The 24,208-nt window shown below is 41.8% G+C and overlaps 2 protein-coding genes across 2 annotated transcripts in view; one reads left to right on the top strand and one right to left on the bottom strand.

Annotated features, from left to right (window-relative positions):
- Positions 1-24,208, top strand: part of ARHGAP6 (Rho GTPase activating protein 6) — a 1,594,767-nt gene that overhangs the window by 325,278 nt on the left and 1,245,281 nt on the right. The window lies entirely within an intron of this gene.
- Positions 483-22,234, bottom strand: LOC147697227 (uncharacterized). The gene is made up of 6 exons (XM_086933315.1): positions 22,191-22,234; positions 16,104-16,194; positions 9,629-9,676; positions 5,702-5,746; positions 2,107-2,502; positions 483-660 (listed from the first exon to the last, which is right to left on the bottom strand). The coding sequence occupies exons 2-6, from the start codon at positions 16,155-16,157 to the stop codon at positions 655-657; spliced, it is 549 nt and encodes a 182-aa protein (XP_086789441.1). The 5' UTR covers positions 16,158-16,194; positions 22,191-22,234; the 3' UTR covers positions 483-654.

Raw genomic sequence — 24,208 nt, 5'->3', positions numbered from 1 at the left:
CAAAGCACTTGCAGAATAATGGGAGGGATGTCTGGGTGCTCTTAAGGAATCAGCCTCGTCCAATGGCCGATGGCCTGGTGGCTGTCTCTGGACGGCAGGAGGGTGAGGGCAAACAGGGGCACGAGGTAGGAAAGCAGAAATTATTCACCAGCTGTGGGTCTGGTGTTTTCAAATGTAACTATGACATTATACCACAATTGCTGCTTCACTGATCTCAAAGCCTTGGCACAGGTAAGTCGACCAAATACAGTCGGAAGTGAAGAAAGACTTTATACTTATGTTCAGCAAACCTATTTGAACCCTAGGTTCAGGTGCATTCCTTCATACACACACAGCACACTGCAACTAGAACACTAATATAACTCCCTGTTCTGTCTGTCTGGATCACCTAACTCGGCCTCACACATGCCGCACTTTAAGGTGAGACAGCAGGACAAGTCCAGATGTGCTGCATTTTAACAAAAAGGAATGCGAGACAAATACACAGTTCTGAACATTTTATTGTTTTCTTCTGGGTTCAGATTTCTTATCAGCAATAGCTATAAATAATTGAAATCGAGCTGTCCTTGCATTGTGGACTGAAGATTGTTGTGTTCCAAAAAGTGCAGTAGAAAAGCCCTAGAATCCTTTTCTGACTTCCAATTCTTCGTCAGTTTAATCCTGAAGAGAAAATGGATCAAATTAGTATCAAGCAAATCTTCACCGAAAGAGGGTAAGGTAGTGGGTGGTAAAAGGTACGCAGGAGCATTAAGACTGAATTGATGAGTCTTGAGAGAAATTTGACTAAGAGCTAGGATGCCTAATTTTGATGGCAAACATAAATATATTTGGTAAATAAATGTACCCCAATAACTCATTTGATTTAGAGCAAACTGTATGGATAAAAGGACAACGCCATACTTATTACTACAGCGCAGTTCAAAGTCCAAATAATTACCAGTGTTGCATGCAATTCACAAGATAACAAATGTTTACAGCCTCAAGAATTGCATGTAAAAATATTTTACGCATGGAAACAACTCTTTCTAGTCACAGGGCCTCTAAAGTGTGGTTTTACCATACTGCACAAATGTAACCCTCTTGCATATTGGTTTTGTTTAACTAGCTATTATTTAAACAAACACACGTGAAAAATGTTGTAACATAACCATCTACACAAATGGGCAAAGTGTAATAAGCTATGTTATTACCACTGCTTAGGGAGGGGAGAGGGGTCATGGTCCATTCGAGGCGTTACACATCACACTGTGCATTTGCATAAATATGTGCATTTTGTATTTTATTACCTTAAATAGTGTTTGTACTACATAGCCAATGCTTGGTAAGATATTTGTGTTGTGGCTCATAAGTGTGCTTCCGCTTGCTACAAATGCACCCGAGCGCAGACACACACCCCACCCCTTCTTCACAAAACAACATGTAAATAATTAGAAAAAAAAGAACCACTGGGAGTATGGCTTGCTCTAACGTCTTCCAATATCATGTAATAGAATACTTTTGAAAGAAGTGGATTATTAAAAAAGGACCATCCTGCAAGTTGGAGCTATTTAAAAAGACATGACCTAACACCATTGTAAACATTTACACTATAGATGCTGGAAGTAGTTATGTGGGATTGTGCTGCAACACTCCCAAAATAACTGTGCTGAAGTTCAGAACGTGAATGTGCAACACAATGTTGTCAATTGTCAGGCCATGTCTCCTCACAAATTGCTGCTAATTCTTTTAACATGGAAATTGTTTTTTACTTTTATTTCTCAGACAGCAAATTGAGAGAATTTTTTGAAGTGAACTATGTGAATGCACTACTGCACTCTGACTTGTAAGGCCAGTAATAAGTTGTGTTTAGTACAGAACAACATAAGGCTTATTATTTTATGGTCATTAAGTTTTGTAAGTTTGACTGTGCTCTGTGGTGTGCACCTTTTTATTAAAGTATGTTTTTCAAGAACAAGTAATGATGGCAGCATATAATGTTTTGCTGGTGATATTTTGTTGTTTCCTTTGAAAATTGCATTTTGGTTGTCTAGTTGCTCGTAAAATAAGCCATCCTATCGATAATTATACCTAGCGTAATGGTCCAGTGTTTTGTAAAGGCTCACTCACCTGTTCGTCTTGATTGGTTTTGTCTGCGGGTTGCCAAGGCTCCAGTGGCGCTTCGGGTTGAAGAGGTGGCTGCTGCTGCACAGGAAATATTGGCTGACCTGACTGTTGTGGCTGGTGGGGCAGAATTGGTTGACTTGCTTGTGCAGTTTGTTGAACGTGGACTGGTTGTTGGGGTAACAGTGGCTGCTGGCCGAACTGTTGCAGGAGTTGCTGGTGCTGTGGCAGTGTTTGTTGATGGGGCAGCATGGGCTGCTGAGGAAGCATCAAGTGGTGGTGGGGCTGCATCTGTGGAATTGCGTGCATTTGTGGAAAATGCTGCTGGGGCATAATGGGAGATCCTGGCATGGTTTGACTCTGCAACCATCCACCCATTGGTTCATAGCCGTAGGATGGATACTAGTGAAAATAATTATGTAGCATTTGTTAACGGTACTCAAACAACATCTTGACAAATATGTTCTAGTTTAATTTCAAAGACATTAGAAATAACAGTGCAGGCACCTTTGCTATCCGAATCATAGTTTAAAAAAAAAAATTCACAGACCCATACAAACCGTGACACAACTAGTCACTGATCCATAGAGCTACTAAAAGATCAACTCACCCATACAGCCCTTAACACAACCACTAACTCACATATAAAGCCACTCATGTGCCTACTCACTGACCAATACATCCACTCTCTCACACACACTCATACAGCCATTCTCATCCTGAATCAGTTACCCATATTCACATACCTACTCACTCACCCATACAGTCACTCAAACATCCACTCATCCAGCCAGTTACTCACACATCAACTCACTTATTCATAGATATACTACCACATTCTCACTCACCTATACAGTCACTGAGACAAGCACATACTCTCCCATACAACCATTCACTTATTCACCCCTGCAGTCTCACACACCCATTCACTCACCCTTACAGCCAATCACACACCAAGACATTCACCCATAACCACTTATACACCCATTCATGCACCCATACTTTACCTCGTATACCCTGTTACAGACACTTATGTACCTGCTCACTCACCTATTCAGCTACTCAAGCACTCTCTCATTCATCATTTACAGCCACTGACACACCCACTTACTCACCCATACAAAAATGCACACAGCCACTCACTCATGTATATAGTCTCTCGCATACCCACTCACTCGTCTGTACACCACTTACACACCCACTCACTCACCCATATAGGCACTCCCATAGCCCCTTACCTTAGTATATATGTTTAACACTCAGTAACTTTTAGAAAACACTCAATATCTGGATGATCTAGTCAGTGATGTCATTTCAGATGTCATGAGTGATGTAATATATGAATTCATAAGCATTGCATTGCGGGGGCATAAGTTAAAGTTGGCTCAGCTAACTAGAACTGCTGATTTTGTCTGGTTTTGTACAAGTGAAATGTCAGCCTAACTATACATCCCTGTAACCTTGTATTTTTTTTTCGTGAATATATATGTATATAATATTTATATATATATATATATATATATATATATATATATATATATATATATATATATATATATATATATATATATATATATATATATATAATTTCTGTATTATCGGTATCACTTTCTTGACATATACTCTGTACTCCAAGTTGATGGCATTTCTGAATAACCAGAAATATCGGGAAGATGGGTATCTAACTAGAAAAACCTTATCTTTTATGTGGAAACAAATAAACTTAGAATAATATCATCTTTCATTTTACCCTTGTTTTGTTGTGTAAAATAAGCCTATTTCCTCCACTAATTTTTTGTCTTGTACTTCATCTGACATCATAACGTTCTCGTGCTTTCTCCATCTCAATTTGAGATGTTTCCTCTTTGATATTCTTGTTACCTTTTGTTGTTTTTGCATTTTGTACCTGCTTTAATGACTTTCATAGGTTTTGCGTTCTTACTCACTTTCATGTGATAGCCTCTCCTACTGACCAATCAAATAGTAACTTTGTGAGGCTTTCCTGCCTTAACTAGGTCTGCCCACTTCGGTTATTGGCTCACCAAATTGTGAGTGACAGCATTTTTCTTCTGCTTAAAGTGCACTTCAGACGAAAACTAGTTCAGTTGACTGCTGGGCTAATATATATGTTTATTTTTTAACTATGTTTATTGCCCCTTTAAAAAATAAATCCTTTCTACAAGGTCCTGGCAGCTTCCCAGAAACACCTACCAGCACCTTCGCTGTTGTTTGCACTTACCAGCATCCAGTGAATTCTAGTAGCTGCCATCTTGTAGATTTGTAAGCCATTCCAAGATGGCTGCCTACTCCTGCCCATATCGGTACATAAGCATCGAATTTCGAAGTGCTTTTGTAAAACTTAATATGAAAGACATTCTAAGATAGCAACACCTTCATTCGGATACAAGTGGGACAGTCTTACAACAACTACGTTTAGTAAAACATTATTACAAACTTTTCAAAGCTGGCGCTAATGCACTTGCTTGCAGTGCACTCATAAAAGTGGGCATCTTTAAATGTTGGTAAATAAAGTTTTAGGAAAACATTTAAAAATGAAACCAGCATCGGCAAAGCAACTACGCCTGTAGCCTATGATAGACATATTGGCTTTACCAATACCTGTTTCTCTCTTGCTCTCCAGTCTTCCCTCTTTCTAGGAATTTGCACTTATTATGGGACAGTCAGCACCCCTGGCTTACTTAACTAAACGTTATCTTTCAGTAGTGTAGACTTGCAGTAACGAATTTAGGATATTGAGTGTCTCCTTGTGAATGGAAATATTGAACTATACTACACATTAAATACTGGTCTGTCCTCATGCCTCCGTTTCCTAAATATTATGCTGAATAGGAAAATTACTATGCCGTTTGATAGCCCAGCTAAGCAATTTGATAATGCGGGTTGCTTTTACCATTTTTTAAAGTGGCATACTGTTTTATTTTCACCACTTTTCTAATTGCATGCAGAGACTAACTTGCATCTTCTCGCATATTAAGGTCAATATCCATTCACATTTTGATGTCATGAATATCACTGATTGTCATTTCTTTTTTCTGTGTTATTTTCTGTTCCTTCCAGCTTCCTTGTTGCAACTTACTAGTCATTTATCTCTACAAATTACTAACTAGCTTACACCTTCGTGCTAAATAATGCTTTCCTTGCTTCTTATTTCCATGTGAGATAAGTCTATCAGCATTTAAGTCATACTCTCACAAACATGTTCTGAGCTTTTAGGAAATTAAACTTTAGAAACAAGCTCTATGTATTGTGAAATTTCAAGGAATTGCCCTTCACAGTTGAGTCCTGTATTATACATTAGCTTACATATTGCCACCTAATGCATTTTTCTGCTGTTAGTCTTGGGTGCTACTCATTATTTTTTCCCTTATTATATTGCTTTTGAGTTGAAAGTAGGCAATCTTAATTCCTACTTCAAAACAGCCCAGTACTGTAGTTAAAACATAGAATCCATTCTGTAGATGTTAGCAAATTTACAGAAAAACAGATTGTATGCACTCCTCACATGCACCCTGCTATTTGTTTCAGCTGAATTTATACATTCCTAAAATAAAGTAGATAATTATAAAAACTTAAAGCTTACCGGTTGCATTATCATTGATTGATACCACTTTAACGGAGTCATAACCTTAAAAAAAAACATTAAAATACATTATTTTGCCTACTGTTAACCCAACATCTCCCTAAATAATATATTTTCCAAACCATATTTTCCTGAACATTTGCAAAACATAACAGTTCATTGACATGACTACCAATAATCCTACCAACATTTTAAAAGATTTTGAACGGTATTTATTAGGGGTTGCTGTCTAAGGTTTCTTAGTAGTAAAGTTGGCAGAAGTACTGGATATTGTCCTGTAGTTTTTTAAACTCTAGCTTTTTTGGTCCTCTGCTGCTCTTGATGTGGTGGTTTGCAAGTCCTAATTCAGGCTTTAAATATTGGTCACCAGTATGTGTATCCAATTAATTAAATAAAATTAACCTGGGACTACAACTCCCAGAATACAGTAATTTAGCAAGAGGCAGTCCATGACCAGACACATGATATATTGCTGGCACAGAGGTGGCATCTCCATCCATGCAATATATCAATATTGCAGCTGACGATTCTGGTCCTATGGACACTTTACTCTATTATCATCTCCGGGCGATCTGCAAGGAAGTACATCCCGCGTTCCCCCAGCCTCCCCCTCGATGGCCACTCTTGATTTCCTGTTCTCTTCTTCCTCCCCTCGGAAGTTGGTGATTCAACTTTACACATTCACGCTGGCGGCTACCTCCATCTCCGCTGACCGTGCTCGTGTGGCGTGGAGCGAGGACCGTGGTGTGGAAATCTCCCAAGCTGATTGGCTTTATTGTTGCGACCAGACTAAGCGACTGTCTCCAAATTATCGCCTGCTCCTCATTCATTTTAAATATTTGCATAGGCTTTACCGCACTCCCGTTCAGCTGCACAAGTTGGGACTCACCCCTAGTGATAGATGCCTGCGCTGTTATGCTCCTGCGGCGGACTTCTCTCACCTCGCCTGGCTATGCCCCAACATCTCCACTTACTGGCGTGATGTGCGCGCTGCTATTTCTGAGATCACCTCTTCTCAGATCCAGCCTGACCCCCCCCCCCCGCTCTGCCTTCTAGGCTTTGTTAAATTCTGCCCAGACACCTCCTGCCGCTTGATTGTCATGCTACTTGTCCCCACGCTGTGTAGTGTTTCCATGTGTTGGGGTCGAATTGTTCACTGTCCTGGTGTGCCCCAGTAATGTCTGCCATGTTATTGCTTTCTGACGTTCTGTACAACTGGTCAACCTAGTCCTCTTCAATCGTATTCATGTATATGGTACTTTGATTCAGTGCAAGTATGTAACCGGTCTATGCAATCTTGTCAATAAAAAAAAATTTATATATATATATCCATACTGCTTGCTTAATTTCCCAAAATAAGGCCTAGATCCTCTGCCATGCCTTAGTACCTAATTCATAAATCAATTCCCCACTTTTTTGACCCTAAAAAAACTTGTTAGTTTCATCACTTGCTCTCCTTATTGTTCATTTTCAAATGGCACCTGAAAATGAGTTTCATTGTTTGGGCGGTGGTAACATTTTAGTATTTGTAGGGACTTTTTTAAGACTTGGCTGATGAACAACTGTTCATATCTTCTGGGGAACAGTACCAAAGGTTTGAGGTAAAACATGTGCTGGGTAAAATATGGGTAGTTTGCGCCTGGGGACTTGTCTAGCAATATCTAAAATACCTTTAGCTAATAACATTCTGGCTCCAAATGATTGGGCTAAACCCTTCAGCAACTCTTGTTATCTAGTGGTTTTAGTAATGGATTGCGGTTCCTGAGGACGGCAACCCAGTGATTCTTCGGATTATGTGAGTACAGTTTTTAATCATTTTAGGATTTCTTAGTGACATAAGTTGCTGGAGGCCGGCGGTTCCCATTATGTTCTCCATAAGATGCCGTAGAATCCAACTGTACAGACTGTACTCTGGCTCTAATGGAACGCCTCAGAGGTCAATAAAAGTAACTGATAAACATCAGTCATATCCTTGCTAAGTACATTTTCCAGGTAATATTTGGACTTTGTATTTGATAAACAAATTCTCTTTTTTCAAGCTTAATTTTCCTAGTGACAGTTTTATCATACCAGCAAGTGGGATATCTCTGCATTACTCAGTAAAGGTTCATCACACAAACAAAATAACTATTTTGTGCAGTATGCTGCCTCTAACCCTAACTCTCTCTAAAGGAGACTGTTGCTTCCTGGTAGTAGGATTGTGTAGGACCCAAAAAGAGATGGTATACCTCGTAGCTGAAATTGATGTAACCTGGGTGTGCCATTGTCGCCTCCACCCCCCTCCCGAGACCTATGGGGTGTGGATCTTTTACCCAACAAGTGAGATAGCATTACCACTTGTTATTTTAACCCGCCAGGGTACCTTATAATCCTTCAATGTAAATATTACCACTGGCCCTGCTTTTGCCTCATTGATCACTAATCAGGCGTGATGTTCCACTAGATTTTTGTGATCAACCAGCCATTCTTCTCAGTCATAGTGCATGTCCACACGTCTGTCTGGTATCCAGACCAGTGTTTTCCTGCACAACAGTACCTTCTATGACACTGTGGTCACGCATTTTGATTAGCCCTGAGCACAACAATACAGAGATCGTTTTTGCAGAAAACCTAGCAGACAGATCCTACTAACTACGTGTTTGTCTCTATATTTGTATGTATGTCTTTCCTTTCAGACTATACAGGTTCCTCTCAAACTGAGGTAAATCCCACAACTTGTTGGTTTGTTGTTTTTTGCACCTTTAAATTTTACACAATATTTTAACTATCACGTCCTCTGGCAGGGTGGGCCTTAGCGAGCCCACACCACCCAGGTACACTCCACATGGTCCTGAAGAAGCCCAGTAAATTACACATAAAGGGCAGAAACATGTCGACCCCACTTTAAGTGCAAATATCCAAAACATTATTTGGTAATTTCCCACACATACCTTTTAACCATGTCAGGCAGACCACTGAATACAGTTTTTGTGTGGTACACCGCCTTGACATTTTTAACCTACACTTTTTCACATCACTGTCACAAAAAACCCAGCTCCGCAGTATTTTGGCATTGTAGTGAGAGAGTGCAGAACAGAGTTAAAAATTGTAGGGGTGCATCATATTCACAAGTAGTCAGCACCCACATATATAGAGGACTTACTAATTGTGTTCAAATATAATGTAGGATTGAGAACTAATGTAGATGGTATTAGAGTTACGCTAAGGGCTAATGTAATGTGCTTTAAAAACTATTAATGCTGTTTTAACATAGAGATGCCGTTTGCTATGGAGTATTTCACTAATAAGAGTGTGTTTAATAATTCACCATTGTGCCTTTAGCCTTGCTTATTAAACTCACAGTTGTAACGTTAAATGTGATTAAATGGCTTAGGTAGAGAATTGTATTTTGCATTAAAGATTGATGTTAAAGAACGTAATGTAGTGCTTATGTTAGCATGTTGGTGCACATAAACGTGCAGAGGCCCATTTGTGAATATGATGCACCCCTACAATTTTTAACTCTGTTCTGCGCTCTCTCAGTAGCACACCAGGGAGGCGTTCAGCTTCTCCTGGTGGGCCCGATGATGAAGCATGTCACCACCCAGGGTGGTGAGTGAGGGCTTCCTTATAAACTCCAATGTGATTTATTAAGGTCTATTTTTCCTCTGCATTTGTGCTGATATACCTACTACATACAACACGATTTTGTTGTTTGACTGAGATTTATCTGGGGGACTGAGAGTGTCCCGAATTTCTCCCTCTCTCTCCTATTGTTGATGCAGATTTATCATACCAGCAAGTGGGATATCTCTGCATTATTTTGTAAAGGTTCATCACACAAACAAAATAACTATTTCGTGCAGTATGCTGCCTCTAACCCTCTCTAAAGGAGACTGTTGCTTCCTGGTAGTAGGATTATGTAGGACCCAAAAAGAGAGAGTATACCTCGTAGCTGAAATTGATGTAACCTGGGTGACTTGGATGAGGCGGGAGCTGCAAAACAAAACAGCACAATAGTAAGCATGCCTATGTTGCAACAACATACATCTTAAAATACTACATCGACCCAGTCCACCTAAACTGTGTCTTAGTACAATCGGGTATTTATTGATTATAGAGTTAGCAATTGACATTTATTAGCGTAGGTTTGAGTAATTAGATAAACTGTTATTAAAGATTTCTTGGCATGAGTGGCAATCAATAATTTTCTTTTGTTGAAAATAACAATACATAAATGGGGTGGCGGGATGGGTGTACAATGTCTGAGTACCCAATGAACAATCTACTTAGTGGGCCTTGAAGCATTCCCCAAAGTGCATGTAAGCAAAATCTAGAGAATTGAAGCGGTAGTAAGACCTCCAAATCCATCTTTCTTCTTTATATGTCGGGCTCGTAAAACTAATGACTAATCTATATAAATATATATAGCCTTCCACCAAAGCCGCTTACATACTGATGAACTCTTCAATGAGTGCCTCCGACGTGAGATGTGGGCAAAACGAGAGTGAAACAGTTGAATTTATACTTTGAAAATGTTGCACTTACCAGAGGACAATAATGAATTATCTGGCGTCTTTTGATACATATAATAGCTTCACACGCAATGAGGGCAGACTTACCTACTAAGGTGCAAAGAAATATGTGGGCACGTTAATGTTGAGAGGTACACGCTGTAATGGCGGAAAAACTACAAGCCATTTGAATGGAGAACTGTGAGTCCCCGGTTTGTGATATCATCATGTGGAATCAATTAACTGGTACTTAAGTGTGCTTTATGACCCTTTTTAAAGGAACTGACATGAATAAGGCTGATTGCTAAAACGCATAGTCATAAAATTAAATTAAAGATTACAGCCCATGAGTGATCAGATTGGTTCCTTGAGGGACTATTTGGTTGGATATATATTAGTAGTTCATGTTCTAATTGCCTGTTTTCAAACCATCCTGTATCTTCAGTTCACCATTGTGTGCCAAACGCTGCTGTAGATATCCTTATGTACCCCATACATAGTAACCTCCTTTTTCTTTATCATTTGCCAAAGTACAACATACCAATTGTATCACTGTGAAACAGGACATTCACAGTTTTGAGATGTGGGTCTAGAAAACGTGATGGGGTTACACTGATTTTGAACAAATACAAAGCCATTTATTTATCGTACATACTGTTTGGCGATATATTAGTGTCTTATTTAATTAAGATGGACTGTTGTGTTTGTCAATGAACTAACCGATATCCTGGGGCTGGAAATACTGACCAAAAAGCCCACACACAAAGCAGGTCACATCCTGGATTGCATTTGCACCAATCTCACTACCCTAACTGTAGCAGCTCCCCTGCCTCAAACGTGGACCGACCACTGGCTGATCCCTTTCAACCTCGCTCTAAAAAAAAGGGCAAACACTCCCAATCCAAAAGTCGACACCCAGGCACAGACAGATTGGAAGAAACTAGTAAACTTCCCCAATCTGCACCTCGCCGCTGAGAACTCGAAGCCCCTCCCCACTGGCTGCACTGAAACAGACTACAGCAATTTCTGTAAATGGATCACAGATCTCGGCGGACCCCCCAACCCGCAAAAAGCGAGAAAAAAGCAAAACAAAAAACGTGCCCCATGGTTCTCCCCCCACCTCAAAGACAAGCGCACAGAGGTTAGAACCCTCGAAAAGAAATGGCGCCGTACCTATAGTGATACTGAACTCCTAGATTACAAAACTGCTAGGAAACACTATCACGCAATGATAAAAACCGCCAAAAAAGATCATTTCCTTGAGGCCATCACTATGTCCAACAACAATCAAAAGCAAATCTTCAAAATAGTCGATGACTTCATGAATCCCAGAATCCTCAGACAAGACATTCCACCTTCACCTACCCTGTGCAATTCGATAGCAGACTACTTTGAACAAAAAATTCAAAACCTCATTAAAGATTTTCCAGACCCCCCTGAATCCCTTTTTCAGGAAAATCTACCACCTACCAACAAAAACCCGCAGCTAAGCAAATTTGCTCCGGTTAGTCTTGACGAAACTCGCCAAGCTATCCTCTCCATTAAGTCAGGCTCCCCTTTTGATCCGTGTCCCCCTCTGCTGCTCCAAACCATAGTGGACACAGTTAACCCTACTATAAATAACATCATCAACTCCTCCCTTGCCACTGCTGCCATTCCATCTGAATGGAAACTCGCTGCCGTGAAACCCCTTCAAAAGAAACCCCTAGCTGACCCTACCATACTTTCCAACCTCCGCCCTATATCACTGCTTCCACTACTGTTCAAACTCACAGAGGCAGCGGTAAACAAACAGCTGACCACATTTCTGGAGGAAAACAACCTACTACACCCGAGCCAGGCAGGTTTCAGAGCAAAACATTCCACGGAATCAGCCCTCCTACATACGGTGGAGACCCTCAAGACAGCAATGGACCAAGGTAAAAAAGCCGTCCTGATCCTGCTCGACCTGTCGGCGGCCTTTGATACGGTCTCACATCCCGTATTAATTGGCCGCCTGGCAGACTCGGGGCTAACAGGAACTGCCCTAAACTGGCTAAAAAACTTCCTTAGCCATAGGAAGCAAGTCACCATACTGGGGAACTATCGGTCAGACGAGAAGACACTCAATACAGGGGTGCCACAGGGCTCTAGCCTAAGCCCAATTCTTTTCAACCTGTATATGACCCCCTTGATAGAGCTGATCACCTCCTTCAACATCAGCACAATATCGTACGCTGATGACACTCAGCTCATCCTTGTTCAAGACAACACTACCACAGCTGAAGAAAATCTAAGAGACTGTCTCACTGCTACTTTTGAATGGATGAGAACTCACCACCTCAAGTGTAACTCAGGGAAAACGGAAATCCTCCCCTTTGGCCAGGACAACCTTTTTTGCCCGAAACAGTGGTGGCCCCAAGATGCTGAGGTCCCACCAAATACAATCAAATCAGCCCGCAACCTCGGGATTAAGTTTGACGAAGCTCTCTCCTTTAAGCAACAAGCAGGCACCGTGGCAGGGTCCTGTTTTAACATCATCAAGGGCCTGAGAAAGTTTTTTGACCTCCTCCCCCTGACGGCCAGAAAGACAATAGCAGTGGCCCTCATTACATCCCGTCTGGATTACTGCAATAGCATCTACGCAGGTTCCAACAAAAGTGTCCTGCACAAACTGCAGATGGTGCAGAACACCGCAGCCCGCCTAGTACTGAGGCTGCCCAGGAAGTCTTCTGCCTCAGCAGCACTCAGAACCCTACACTGGCTGCCTATCCATAAGAGAGTACTATTTAAAATCCTACTTATCACCTTCAGAGCCTACCACCAGTCGGGTCCCACCTATCTGTCCCAAAGGTTTGGAAGATACACCCCCTCTCGATCGCTCAGGTCCTCCAACCTGAACCTACTGGTGGTCCCCAGATTTAGGCTCTCAACCAAAGGTGGAAAATCTTTAGGTTTTTTGGGAGCTAGAGCCTGGAACCAGCTCCCCACCCAGATGCGTCTAATCCCTTCAGAAAACCTGTTTCGCAAGGCTCTCAAAACCTGGATTTTTAATGCATCTGACACCCACGTCCTAAAACTAATTTAACTTAACACAACTCAGTCAGCCCCCTCTCCCCCCCTCCCCCTTCTAGTCGCCCGCACATTTCTTTTCTCCCCTCCTCTGTGACACTCTTACCACTAGCGCCAAGATGCTCCTTGGAGTGTAAGTCGCGCTCTATAAAAACCGTATCATATCATATCATATCATTGTATTCCTTGACAGCAGTGGCTGTTTTGAAAGATGTCAGCGAGTAAATTAATTTCATTTGGAAGTGAATGCAAGTGTGGTGGTCCTCGTCATTAGATGGTATGAAACCTAGATGGAGCAAAACAGGTCTGATGTGTGGTTACAAGGTTTTTGTTGGCTTGAGTGTAGGTTGTGAGGTGGGATCAAGTGACTTAGTGTGCCTGAGAGGTAGTTTGTGCAGGCAACATTTGTAGTTTTGATGATTAGGAACGGTATGTTGCATAGAGCTCTTTTTTTGTGCTGAAAATCAGCGTGGTTGGTCACAGTACTGTCAGATCGGTGTGCCTGTGGGGAGAATGTCAAGGGACCTTGCAGCAAAATGCTTAGTTGTATCCTTGGGGTGGTAAAACGGAAAAAAAAGCCCGTATTCAGTCCCTTTTTCCTTTCCACCTACAGAAGGCCTCTGTCAATAATTTGCTATGCTCCTTAAAAAGAAAAGGCTGTGAAATAAGCGTGTAATATTGAGGAGAATGCAAAAGCGGGGGTGGCTGAAACCATGCAGTACCTTTACCATGCATGTGTTACAACCCAGCACTGTTACTACGCATAGCCATTACCACATATTGTTTGCAACGCATTTTCCTTTACCATGCATGCCTGTACAATTAATTAATGTTGTAAAGGTATGAATGGTAAAGCAATATACGGTACACTGGTGGTAAGGGTATATGCTGGTAACGGTCGTAAAAGCACCAGTGTGGTCAAGGCTATCGGTGTCGTTAGAGGAAACAGAGAGACCCTTGTGCTTTCTCTTGATGACCTGTGCCGCAACTCGCCTCAAGAAAACTGCCTCGTTATCCTGTAGAGGTAAGGGGGATTGGGCCAAGGCTGGGGGTGGGTACGGATTTAGAGCTTTAGATTGTTTTTTTAAAACCCTGGGGGGGGGGGGGGGGGGGGGCTTTGATCTTGTTGTAGGAGATATGTGTTAAAATATTGTGTAAAGTTTAATTCGACCAAAAAGAAAACACGTTAATCATGAAAAGACAAACATATCTACATCAAAAATAGAATTTTTTAATATCCACAAGAAGTTATGTACTATTTGTCTTTTAACAATATGTCCTTTATATGCGTTTTGCTCATCACTAGGTAGTATCCAATATTCCTTCTCAAAAGTTACATGTTCAAACTATATTTAACAGAATATTGTTAGCCAAAACTATTTATAATACAGGACAACTGAATTTTTAAAGCGATTAACACCTCTTACAAGAAGTTAATGCCCTGTCAGTAAAGGATAGCATGGTACTCCATAGGTTTTTGATCATAAGTGATAGCTCAGTGGGGATGCATGTGGGCTCTCTCTGCTTTAGTTACATAAAATCTCCTCTATTTGCTTCGCTCAGTGTAGACTCTATCACTAGCTCCCCATGCATGAATCGTGTATGCAAAGGAAAACTGTATTTTTGTACAAAAAGTTCTCTTACCACTCCCAGTTCAGTCTGTTCCTTCTAACACTTGGTATAGCCAAACGAAATTACTGTGATACCCAGACCCAGTCCTTGTTTAGCCAAGTCGTTATATTAGCTAAACTTTACTTTGGTCTCTGTATTTATGCAACTAAAAAGATGTATACTAGATATTTTGAGCTGGTGCCATTCCTTGATGGTTCGAGGGCTTCACTGCTCTTGTTGCTAGGAATAGACAAAGTAAATAGCAAATGCACCCTCTTAAATATTGTGTTCGCTTTGCACCAGGTGCATTCTGAAAGAAACTCGTTTCATTGTGCAGTAGAGGATGACTACTATCTCACTTTGCTTTGATGAAATGAAAACCATCCCTTCAGAGTTGTGACAAATATCTAAGCCGTCATCGTCTGTTGTGGAATACTTGTTTTCCCTTGCTGCATAAAATTACTAAACTAATGTCACTCATCCCTAATTAATATACTACCACATTGGGTAAATAGCTAACATGCAATTGAATAATGGACATTTTTTCTACTATCGAACAAAACCAAATCTGATTTACAAGCGTCAGTTAATGCCAGTCCAAAATAGACCCGATTGCGGATTGGGGTACTGCACTGTTTACAAGAGAGATTATTTTTTTAGATTATTGGCTCTTGTACATAGTCTTGTTTGAACCAACATATTATTGGGTGAAATTGTCTCTTTGCTTGGAGTTCCAATACTTGTTAGTCCTAGACTACTGGAAGCATAGTAGTCCTGTTGAGAAATGCTATGTTTTTTGTTGTTAAAAACAAAGCAGCCCTGCAGAGGATTTATGTGCTGTATTTTAGAAGTAGTTACCTGGCTAAGAAGTTGTGATTACTACACTCGCTTTACACCATTGCGCTTTAGGCCTGTTCAGGAAGGTAAAAAGCTAGTTCAAAACCCAAACTGCTTAGAATTTGCATGCGAGGAACTGTGACCTGCCCCTCTTAGTCCAGCCCTGCATTTTAAACAAGATTTGTAATAATTGTTTATGCCATCAGACTGAGATTTATCTTTTAAAAATAGATTTAGGGCCGTGAAAAAAACACTGTACTCTCCTGATGTTCTAGTCAAATTCATCCCGTTCCTTTTCAACCCCCACTCAGTCCACATTATCTTACAAAATGCTATCCACATCATATTTTCTTAGTCTGGATTCAAAAGCATTAGTTACTTGCTTAGTCAACATATTCTTGTTTACTTACTGGCATTGCTAAAGTCACACTTAGAAGGCAAGTGAGCAGGATACAGGGCCTCATCTTAGTTGTGGTGAGATCTGTGCTGTCTTGGCCACTTCTGCAAGAAGAAAGAGTTCAGATATTAATTTTGCCTTTATTTAGCTATGAGAATGATCATTCTTCGATCATGATTGACACAAGCTTAAGTCCCTGTGATCAGTAATGAAACTTTTCAGAATTAACATGTTGATTAATAGCGAATTATACCTGCTCGCGCTCACGGTCGCCTCCGAAGCCATGTGATGGATTGCTGATCAAAGTGATATTAAGCTGCCGCTTTACGAGCCGCTGACTAAGCATAGTGTACTTGCACAATTAGTATTCTTTGTGTAGAAAAACCCTTGATGCTGTCCAGCCTATGCTTGCTCTCGTCACTAAGGAGCTGGCAAAGGGATTAATATATTTCTATCCAAGTTAAACAGAAACCATTACAAGATGGCCACCAATGTGTTTATCCTCCAATATGGCTGGCGTTTTGTAATTATTTTTTGATATATTGATAATCTTAAAACGCAATTTCAAGATTGTGGATATCTGTTTTGGAGTGTTAAATTAAGCAGTTAAGCAAAAGACAGAAGAGAATGAGCTAGTAACAGTGTGCAGTTGCCAGTCACTTAAACAATTGGGGAAAAGCAACTAGCAGATATGCGGGAAGGCAATAGGCAAGAAAGAGTGGTGAGAGCACGGACGGGTCACCAAGCTATGCCATATGCTATCATGGAAAGCTAAACCACAACTGGGACAAAACGAGAACATGGAGGAAAGCCATGGAACCAGGGACATCAAACTGTGAATAATGAGTAAGGGGCTGATCCAAAGGCTGCTTTGTGTATTGTATTGTGGAAAATAAATATTCAACCACAGAGAGCTTGAAGTTGTCTTTAGGAAAGAAGTAAAAAAAAACTGCTATATAGCACCGGCAGACTTAAGCCAGCTCCACAGTGTCTTGGAAACCTTCCACAACTACCACTTTCCTACAAAGTGAATAAAATAGCGTTTACCATAGAGGTCAAATTGTATGAGACTGAAAAGATATAAAAGAGAATGTAATTGCAGAGTGGCGGTCATGTTAGAAGGAGAGGTGTTACTTTTACAACCTTGTGTTACTCAACGTGCCACTCCTTGCATAAGAAACCCCATGACAGCAGTCTAAAACTTGAGTCATTGGTCAGATTTTGGCCTCCTCTAAACACAGACCTTTTGACCCAGTGTGCACCTCTATAACCTGATATTTGTTTAGGCCTAGTGGACGCTTATTTTAATTGAACAAATTTATATTAGATAGGAGCACATTTAGAAACTGACATTTTCTATTTTGTGTTAACCCTTGTTGATATCGATGATTAAATGGCTTCTTCATCTGAATCTGCTAATTGCGAATTTAATTTGTCATCTCAGTCAAACACTACCTTCCAGGAGTAGCAGTGACCTACTGTAGGTCCATCAGTGCTCTGTGATTGTATTGGGTTGCTATTTAATTTTTGCTTGCCTTCACCAAAGGAATCACATTGAAATGTCTAGAAGCAGAATCTGAGAATATTCTCACGAATGCAGACTATGCTTCATCCGGGAGCTGTACCTGAGCAGCCCTTCCAGAACAACACGCCAAGGTAGTAGACAACAGTCCTGAACTACGACCTGCCACCACCCATGTACCTCAGGCTTCCTGATCCTGAATATCGTCAGGGTCCTATCGCACACTTTTCTACCCTCTTTTCTTTTCTTGATGGTGATAGAAGCGGCAATTTATGGTGACAGAAGCGGCAAATTTTAAAATTGTAAATATTTTATTAGTGACGCTTTTATATTTGCACTGTATTACCGCGCTCTCGGGTGCAAGACTACGTTGCACCGAGACACACTCTTCTCACCTTTCTCCTCCCGGCGTGGCCGATTAGGGGCTACAACGCGGGGAAAGGCGCCATCTTGGAGGGAGGAAGGGTTGGCGGTCCAGTGGCAGGATGCCTCCCACCCTCCTCTATAGAGTATAAAATGTTGAGGCCATTCCGTACGCGCAGCGGGCGGGCGCAGCGGGCGGGCGCAGCGGGCGCGCCGGCGGTGCGCCGAAGGCGCGCCAAAGGCAAGCCCGTCTGCGCCCGTCCGCGCCGGACACGGGCCTAGGGCCCCTCCCCCTGGCTCTACTGCAATTGCTCGCCTCCAATACTCTCACTCCATGTTAACGGACCTCTGTCCACAAACTATGGAAGGATGTAGCAGGAATAACCCTGATAGTATATCGTCTATAACCGCACTAAATTGCAGGCATTGTCAGACGTCCATCCCCCTGCTAAATAAAACGGTCGGATGGGACAACCCTAAACAGACAACGCAAAAGTTTATCATAGCCCTTATCAATGTGCGCTTGCTGGCTAAACATAGGCAAGAAACGGCTGATATACTCATAGACAGGAACATTGATATAATGTTCCTGACGGAGACCTGGTTGGATAAAGCATCAGAACCAGACCTTGCGATAGCCATCCCTAAAGGATTTAAATCTTACAGGTTGGACAGAATTGGTAAGAGAGGAGGTGGGATCGCCATAATTGCTCGTGATACTTTAAAAATTCGTACCACAGCAATTCCTTCCACTACATGTGAGGCTTTTCAATTTGATATATACCTATCCCCCTCCTACAACTTCAGAGGCATACTATTATACAGACGACCAGAAATCCGTTCGGGATTCCTTGAAGAAATCGCCACCTTTCTGGAAACTTCTGTTACTGACAAATTTATAACACTGCTAGGAGATTTTAATTTCCATTTGGACTGTAATGAAGACAAAGACACTATCTCCTTGCAGTCAGAAATGGAGGTTTTCGGTCTATCTCAGTTGGTGAGGGGACCTACTCATAACGCAGGACACACACTAGATGGAATATTTACCAATCTTGAGAATCTGCTAGTGACTGATGTCCTGCCAATGACTTGGACCGATCATCATCTGGTATTGGCCACGATACAAATTAACAAAACATCTATCGTAACAACACCAGCCCCTAAACAAGAATCGTTTAAAGTGTGGAGAGACATTAACATTCCCAGTTTTAAGGATGCGTTAGATAACTCAAAGCCCACTCTGTCTAATAACCCAGAAATCGCTACCGAACAATATCTAGCATGGCTGGACCAGGCCGCCAATAGATTGGTCCCAATAAAAAGGATGTCTAGAAATAGAAGTTCCCCTTCAGCCCCATGGTATTCAGAGGAGCTCAAAAAACTTAAACAACAATGTAGAAATCAAGAGAGACAGTGGAGGAAAAATTATGACAACGAAAATAAAAAGATGTATGAAGAGCTCTTAACCCAATATAAGCTCCTGATTATCGAAACCAAGAAAAAATATTATACTGAGCAAATCGAAAGTGCAAAAAATTCAAATAAGAAGCTTTTCGAAATAACTAAACAGCTGGCGGGATGTGTCCCAGACCTGAAACCCTCATGTTCACAAAATTTCTGTGATTCATTGGCCTCTTTCTTTCTTAATAAAGTGAATGATATTTTCTCAGTATTCAACCTTGGTGATAATCAAAACATCGAAAAGCTGAATATTCCTTTCCCAAGCAATAATTTATCTTGCTTTGTTGAAGTCACTGAAGACCAAATCCAGGACATTGTTAAAACCATCAAATCAGGATCGGCGTTAGAGCCCTGTCCCCTGAACACTCTTCGCCCACTTATGGACACTGTGACACCAGTCATAACCCAAATATGCAATATAATGTTCCGTACTGGCATTTTTCCCACCCAACTAAAAAAGACCTTATTAAAACCTCTTCTGAAAAAACCCGGCCTCGATAAAACCGATTTGAAAAATTACAGGCCTATAGCTAACCTACCGCTTCTTGCAAAAATAGTTGAGAAGGCCATGAACACCCAACTTACGGAATTCATCGAGCAATACCATCTGCTTGATGAAACACAATTTGGATTCCGTAAGTTTCATGGGACTGAAACTGCACTCATAAAAGCAGCAGATGATATTCGACTAATCAGAGACCAAGGTGGCACAGCACTACTGGTGCTTCTAGATTTATCGGCAGCCTTCGACACGGTTGACCATAAGATCCTAGTCGACCGTGTCGAAAAAATGGGCGTGCAAGGCCAAGCAAAAAATCTACTGGCATCCTTTCTGACGGAGAGATCCCAAGCAGTTACCCTGGGTCAATTTGAATCGGCTGAACTATCACTGCCATGTGGGGTACCTCAAGGTTCATCCCTTAGTCCGACACTTTTTAATATCTATGTGTCGGACCTCGCAAAGACCATCAAAGCGCACGGGATGAACCTTACCTCATATGCAGATGATACCCAGCTAATTCTGGGTGTCAGAAACGACGGGGAAACAGTAGCGGAGAGTTTCAAAACAGGTATGCTGGCCATTGGACAATGGATGTCGGCAAACTGTTTGAAATTAAACTCCGATAAAACTGAGGTGGTCACTTTTGGCTATCTTAGTCCCAGCTGGCCCCCAGTATGGTGGCCGTCATCCTTTGGAGCCGTGCCTGAACCTGCTACAAAAGTAAGGAATCTGGGCGTCATCTTTGATGACAATTTAAATTTCATGGCACATGCCAATCAGACTGCCGCCACAGCATTCTATAAACTACGCCTGGTCAGGAAGATCCTCCCTTTTCTTCCTAAAAATGTAGGCAAGACACTTGTCAGCGCTCTTGTCCTATCAGCACTGGATTACTGCAATGGCTTGTTTGCCAGCGCCCAAGCCAGGGTTATTAAGAAAATGCAGGGAACCCAAAATGCGGCAGCCAGACTTCTTTCAAATACCCCTAAATTTAAGCCCATAGCTAAGACTCTGAGAAGTTTTCATTGGCTCCCTGTGAGGAACAGAATTAAATTTAAGACACTGTGTATTGTCTATAAGTCACTACATCATCAAGCGCCGCAATTTTTGAAAGACCATCTTGTCCCATATATTCCCTCTCGGACACACTGCGTTCAGCAAAACAGAACGACCTGGTTGTGCCACGGACCAGGTTGGTCAATTGGGGAGACAGACGTTTCCTAGTGGTTGGCCCTAAACTATGGAACACAGTCCCGCAGTCCATACGATCCAGCCCAAATCTGATATCTTTCAAGAAGAAACTGAAAACCTGGTTATTCAACCCTTAAACAATTCCACGTGACCTTATAGGAGAGCAAACGAATGTACAGCACCGAGACGCCTGCTGGCAATTGTTCGCGCTTAACAAATGCTAAAAATAAATAAATAAATAAATTTCTCCATACTGGACACAATTGCAACTCTATGCATCAACTACACAGAATCCATGTACCCAGAGCTTTTTTTGTGTGAAGTAGTTGTGTTTGGAACTGCTGTTTTCCCCACTGCTTATGGGCCCATAAATACTTTGCAACCTATTTCCCCTTGTGACTTCTCTCCATAGCACCTAGACCAGGAATACTCAAAGTACAGTTCGGGGGCCGAATCTGGCTCTCCTGAACTTGAATTGCGGTCTCCTTTTGACCAGCAGGTCTGGGCGGCAGTTCACTTGACAGATCAGGAACATTCAGAAAGCTGTGAAACTGGCATAAATAAAGGTTTCACATTTTGCAGTTTAGCCACTACCATATGTGTATTTCTTACCCTCTCAAACTAGAAATTAATTAATTTGATTTTAACTCTTGGTACATGAGAATAGAGCATTGGTGGCAGGCTTAAGTTACAAGGTTCAGTTTGTTGTCCACCATATGCATGTGCTTCACTTCCCCCTATGCCCATCTTTCATAACCCTACTCTCGCCCTGCTGGCATAGGTGCGGCCGACTGGCATGCCACAGACAGTACTTTGTGGCTCTCAAGGAAATGTATAGCATTCGTTGGTATCTCAGCTGAACAAGTAAACACACCAATTGCTTCTAATAACTATCAAGATGTGTGACTGTTTGCCAGATTCCCAACTGGAAGTACAGATGAAAGAACTGTAGGAGATTCAAAAGCAGTTGCATCTAACTGACACCTACAGAAGAAAAGGCCCATTCAAATCTCAAATACCTAACTTCGTATGAAATCAAAAAGCATAGCGCAGTTTACCTTGTGAGTTCTCTGGTCCTGCTGTTTGTAGAGGTTCACTGACTCTGCTGCATCCCTGGCCATCTCTCGCCATTTATATACCATGCTTGCCCACCCTAACGGCTAATCATCCATCCACCTGCAGAGAAAACACTGGTGTCAGGGGTTTATGCAGTCAAGAGCGCTCATCACAGTAGACCGTATGATTAGGGATATGGACTGTCATTAAGCAGAATCATACGTTTTTTCAAGCAAGGACTTGGTCACAGTCCAAAACCCACTTTTCTAACCGGAGAAGGTGGTGCCGCTGTGCTCCCCCTTTGTCGGTGTGACACATTTCACGCTGCCTTGCTCTGAGAGAAAATACATTGGAGTTAAGTTTTCATTTGATACAGTTTACCTTTATTTCGTCTCTGTTGCCTCTTAATTGCTGTACGTTATTCAGTTGTATATGTTACTAGATTTTAGCACTGTATGTAATGAAAGTAAGCTGGGCAACAACATGCTTGGTGATGGCCCAGAGGGTTCTGGAGCTCATCCCTTCCTTCAAAATGGCGGCATCTACTAAAGGCCCTGTGATCATGCTGTGAGGGGTTCTCTTTCCCCTCTTTCTCAACTCCTTGTAACTAAGACACTTGGGCTTTGGAATTAGAAGGATTGTTTCACCAGGGATATGTTGATCCTACCTTCTCCGAGTTGCAGAGTTCCGAATGTTTGTGATTTCAGCAAGGCATGAGATGAACTGTTCCATGGCTATCCAACGAAAAAGTCTGAGCTCTAGTCGGAAAGGACCTGGGTTAGTCCTTGTAGCATATTTTCAAATGCCATCCTTTTAGACAACTCTGATTGAACAGCTGATGGAGGCTGCTTACTACAGAATTCAAGATATCTAAATTGGGGGTGTGATGTACAATGTGTGCCATGTACATGCCAGAAGCAACAAACGCACCTGCCCGCATTGTATTGCAGTGTTAATATAGCACTTGTTACCCCATGTAGGGCACTGAAGTTCTTGCCTACATGGGCATCTTGATAAGATGTGTAAAGTGTATGGTTGGAAGGGTGTGGTCTTTGCTACTTGTTTCTATGTAGGAAGTTTTTCCAGGTAATGCGTGATGCTATTGAGGTGCGATCATATTATGGGGCGCAGTGCTTGGCAGTGTGGTTAATTAAGAGGTGTGAGATGTAGACACACAACTCATGGTTTTCAGTAAGTTTACAGCTCTTCAGGTCTCTTTAAGGTGTTTAGCTGGTTACTAAGCTGCAGGGCCGGACTAGCTGTAGCGTTTCCCTGGTGGGCGCAATGTTGGGGGTCAGTTTTGGATACCTGGTGGGAGGGGCATTTTTGTACCCGGGGCCGGTTTTGCCAGTCTCCACCCAGTCCCTCATCTGACCCCTCCCCCCTCCTAACCCCTCCCACCCCCCCCCCCCCCCCTCCCCCCACCGCCATTCTGACTCAATTGCCAGGGCCGGTTTGCATTCCGAGTATGGCCAGGCTAAGCCTAGTTATCCAACCTGATGTTTTGCTTAAGGTTTTTGGTCCTGAGAACTGTAGATCCATTTATCGCTTTCTTTGGATTACTGTTACTGCATGGAAATACATCCATACACTGAAAATCAAGATGTGCAAAAAGGACCGACCAGAGTGCAAGATTTCTTATCTTACACACCCAATTCACTTACATGATGGGGACAAGCTCCACCGACCTGAGTGAAGTGCTCCACTGCTTCCAAGCTGTGGTGGCCCAGGATAAGTTCCCATACATATGGGTGTCCTCATCCGCCTGTCCAAGGAGTCCATTTCTTGAGGATCTTTCTCTGACCTGTGTTATTTGGAAAAATGTGCATAGTTGGCCCTTTCACCTGATGACATCAAAGTAATGGACCACCATCCTACTGACCTCACCTTATTTTTAAAGTGTTTTTAAGAACCAAATGCTGCAACATTTCATCCTTTGATTTCAGGGTTGGCCACCCAGATATTAAAAGTAACAATATTAAAATTCTTGTAGATTTTTTAAAGAACGTCACTTGCATTT

Source organism: Lissotriton vulgaris, chromosome 8, assembly GCF_964263255.1.
Source record: "Lissotriton vulgaris chromosome 8, aLisVul1.2, whole genome shotgun sequence".
In the NCBI taxonomy this organism is placed as follows: Eukaryota; Metazoa; Chordata; class Amphibia; order Caudata; family Salamandridae; genus Lissotriton; species Lissotriton vulgaris.
Note: the sequence above shows the minus strand (reverse complement) of the source record. Positions and strands in the feature narration are given on the sequence as shown.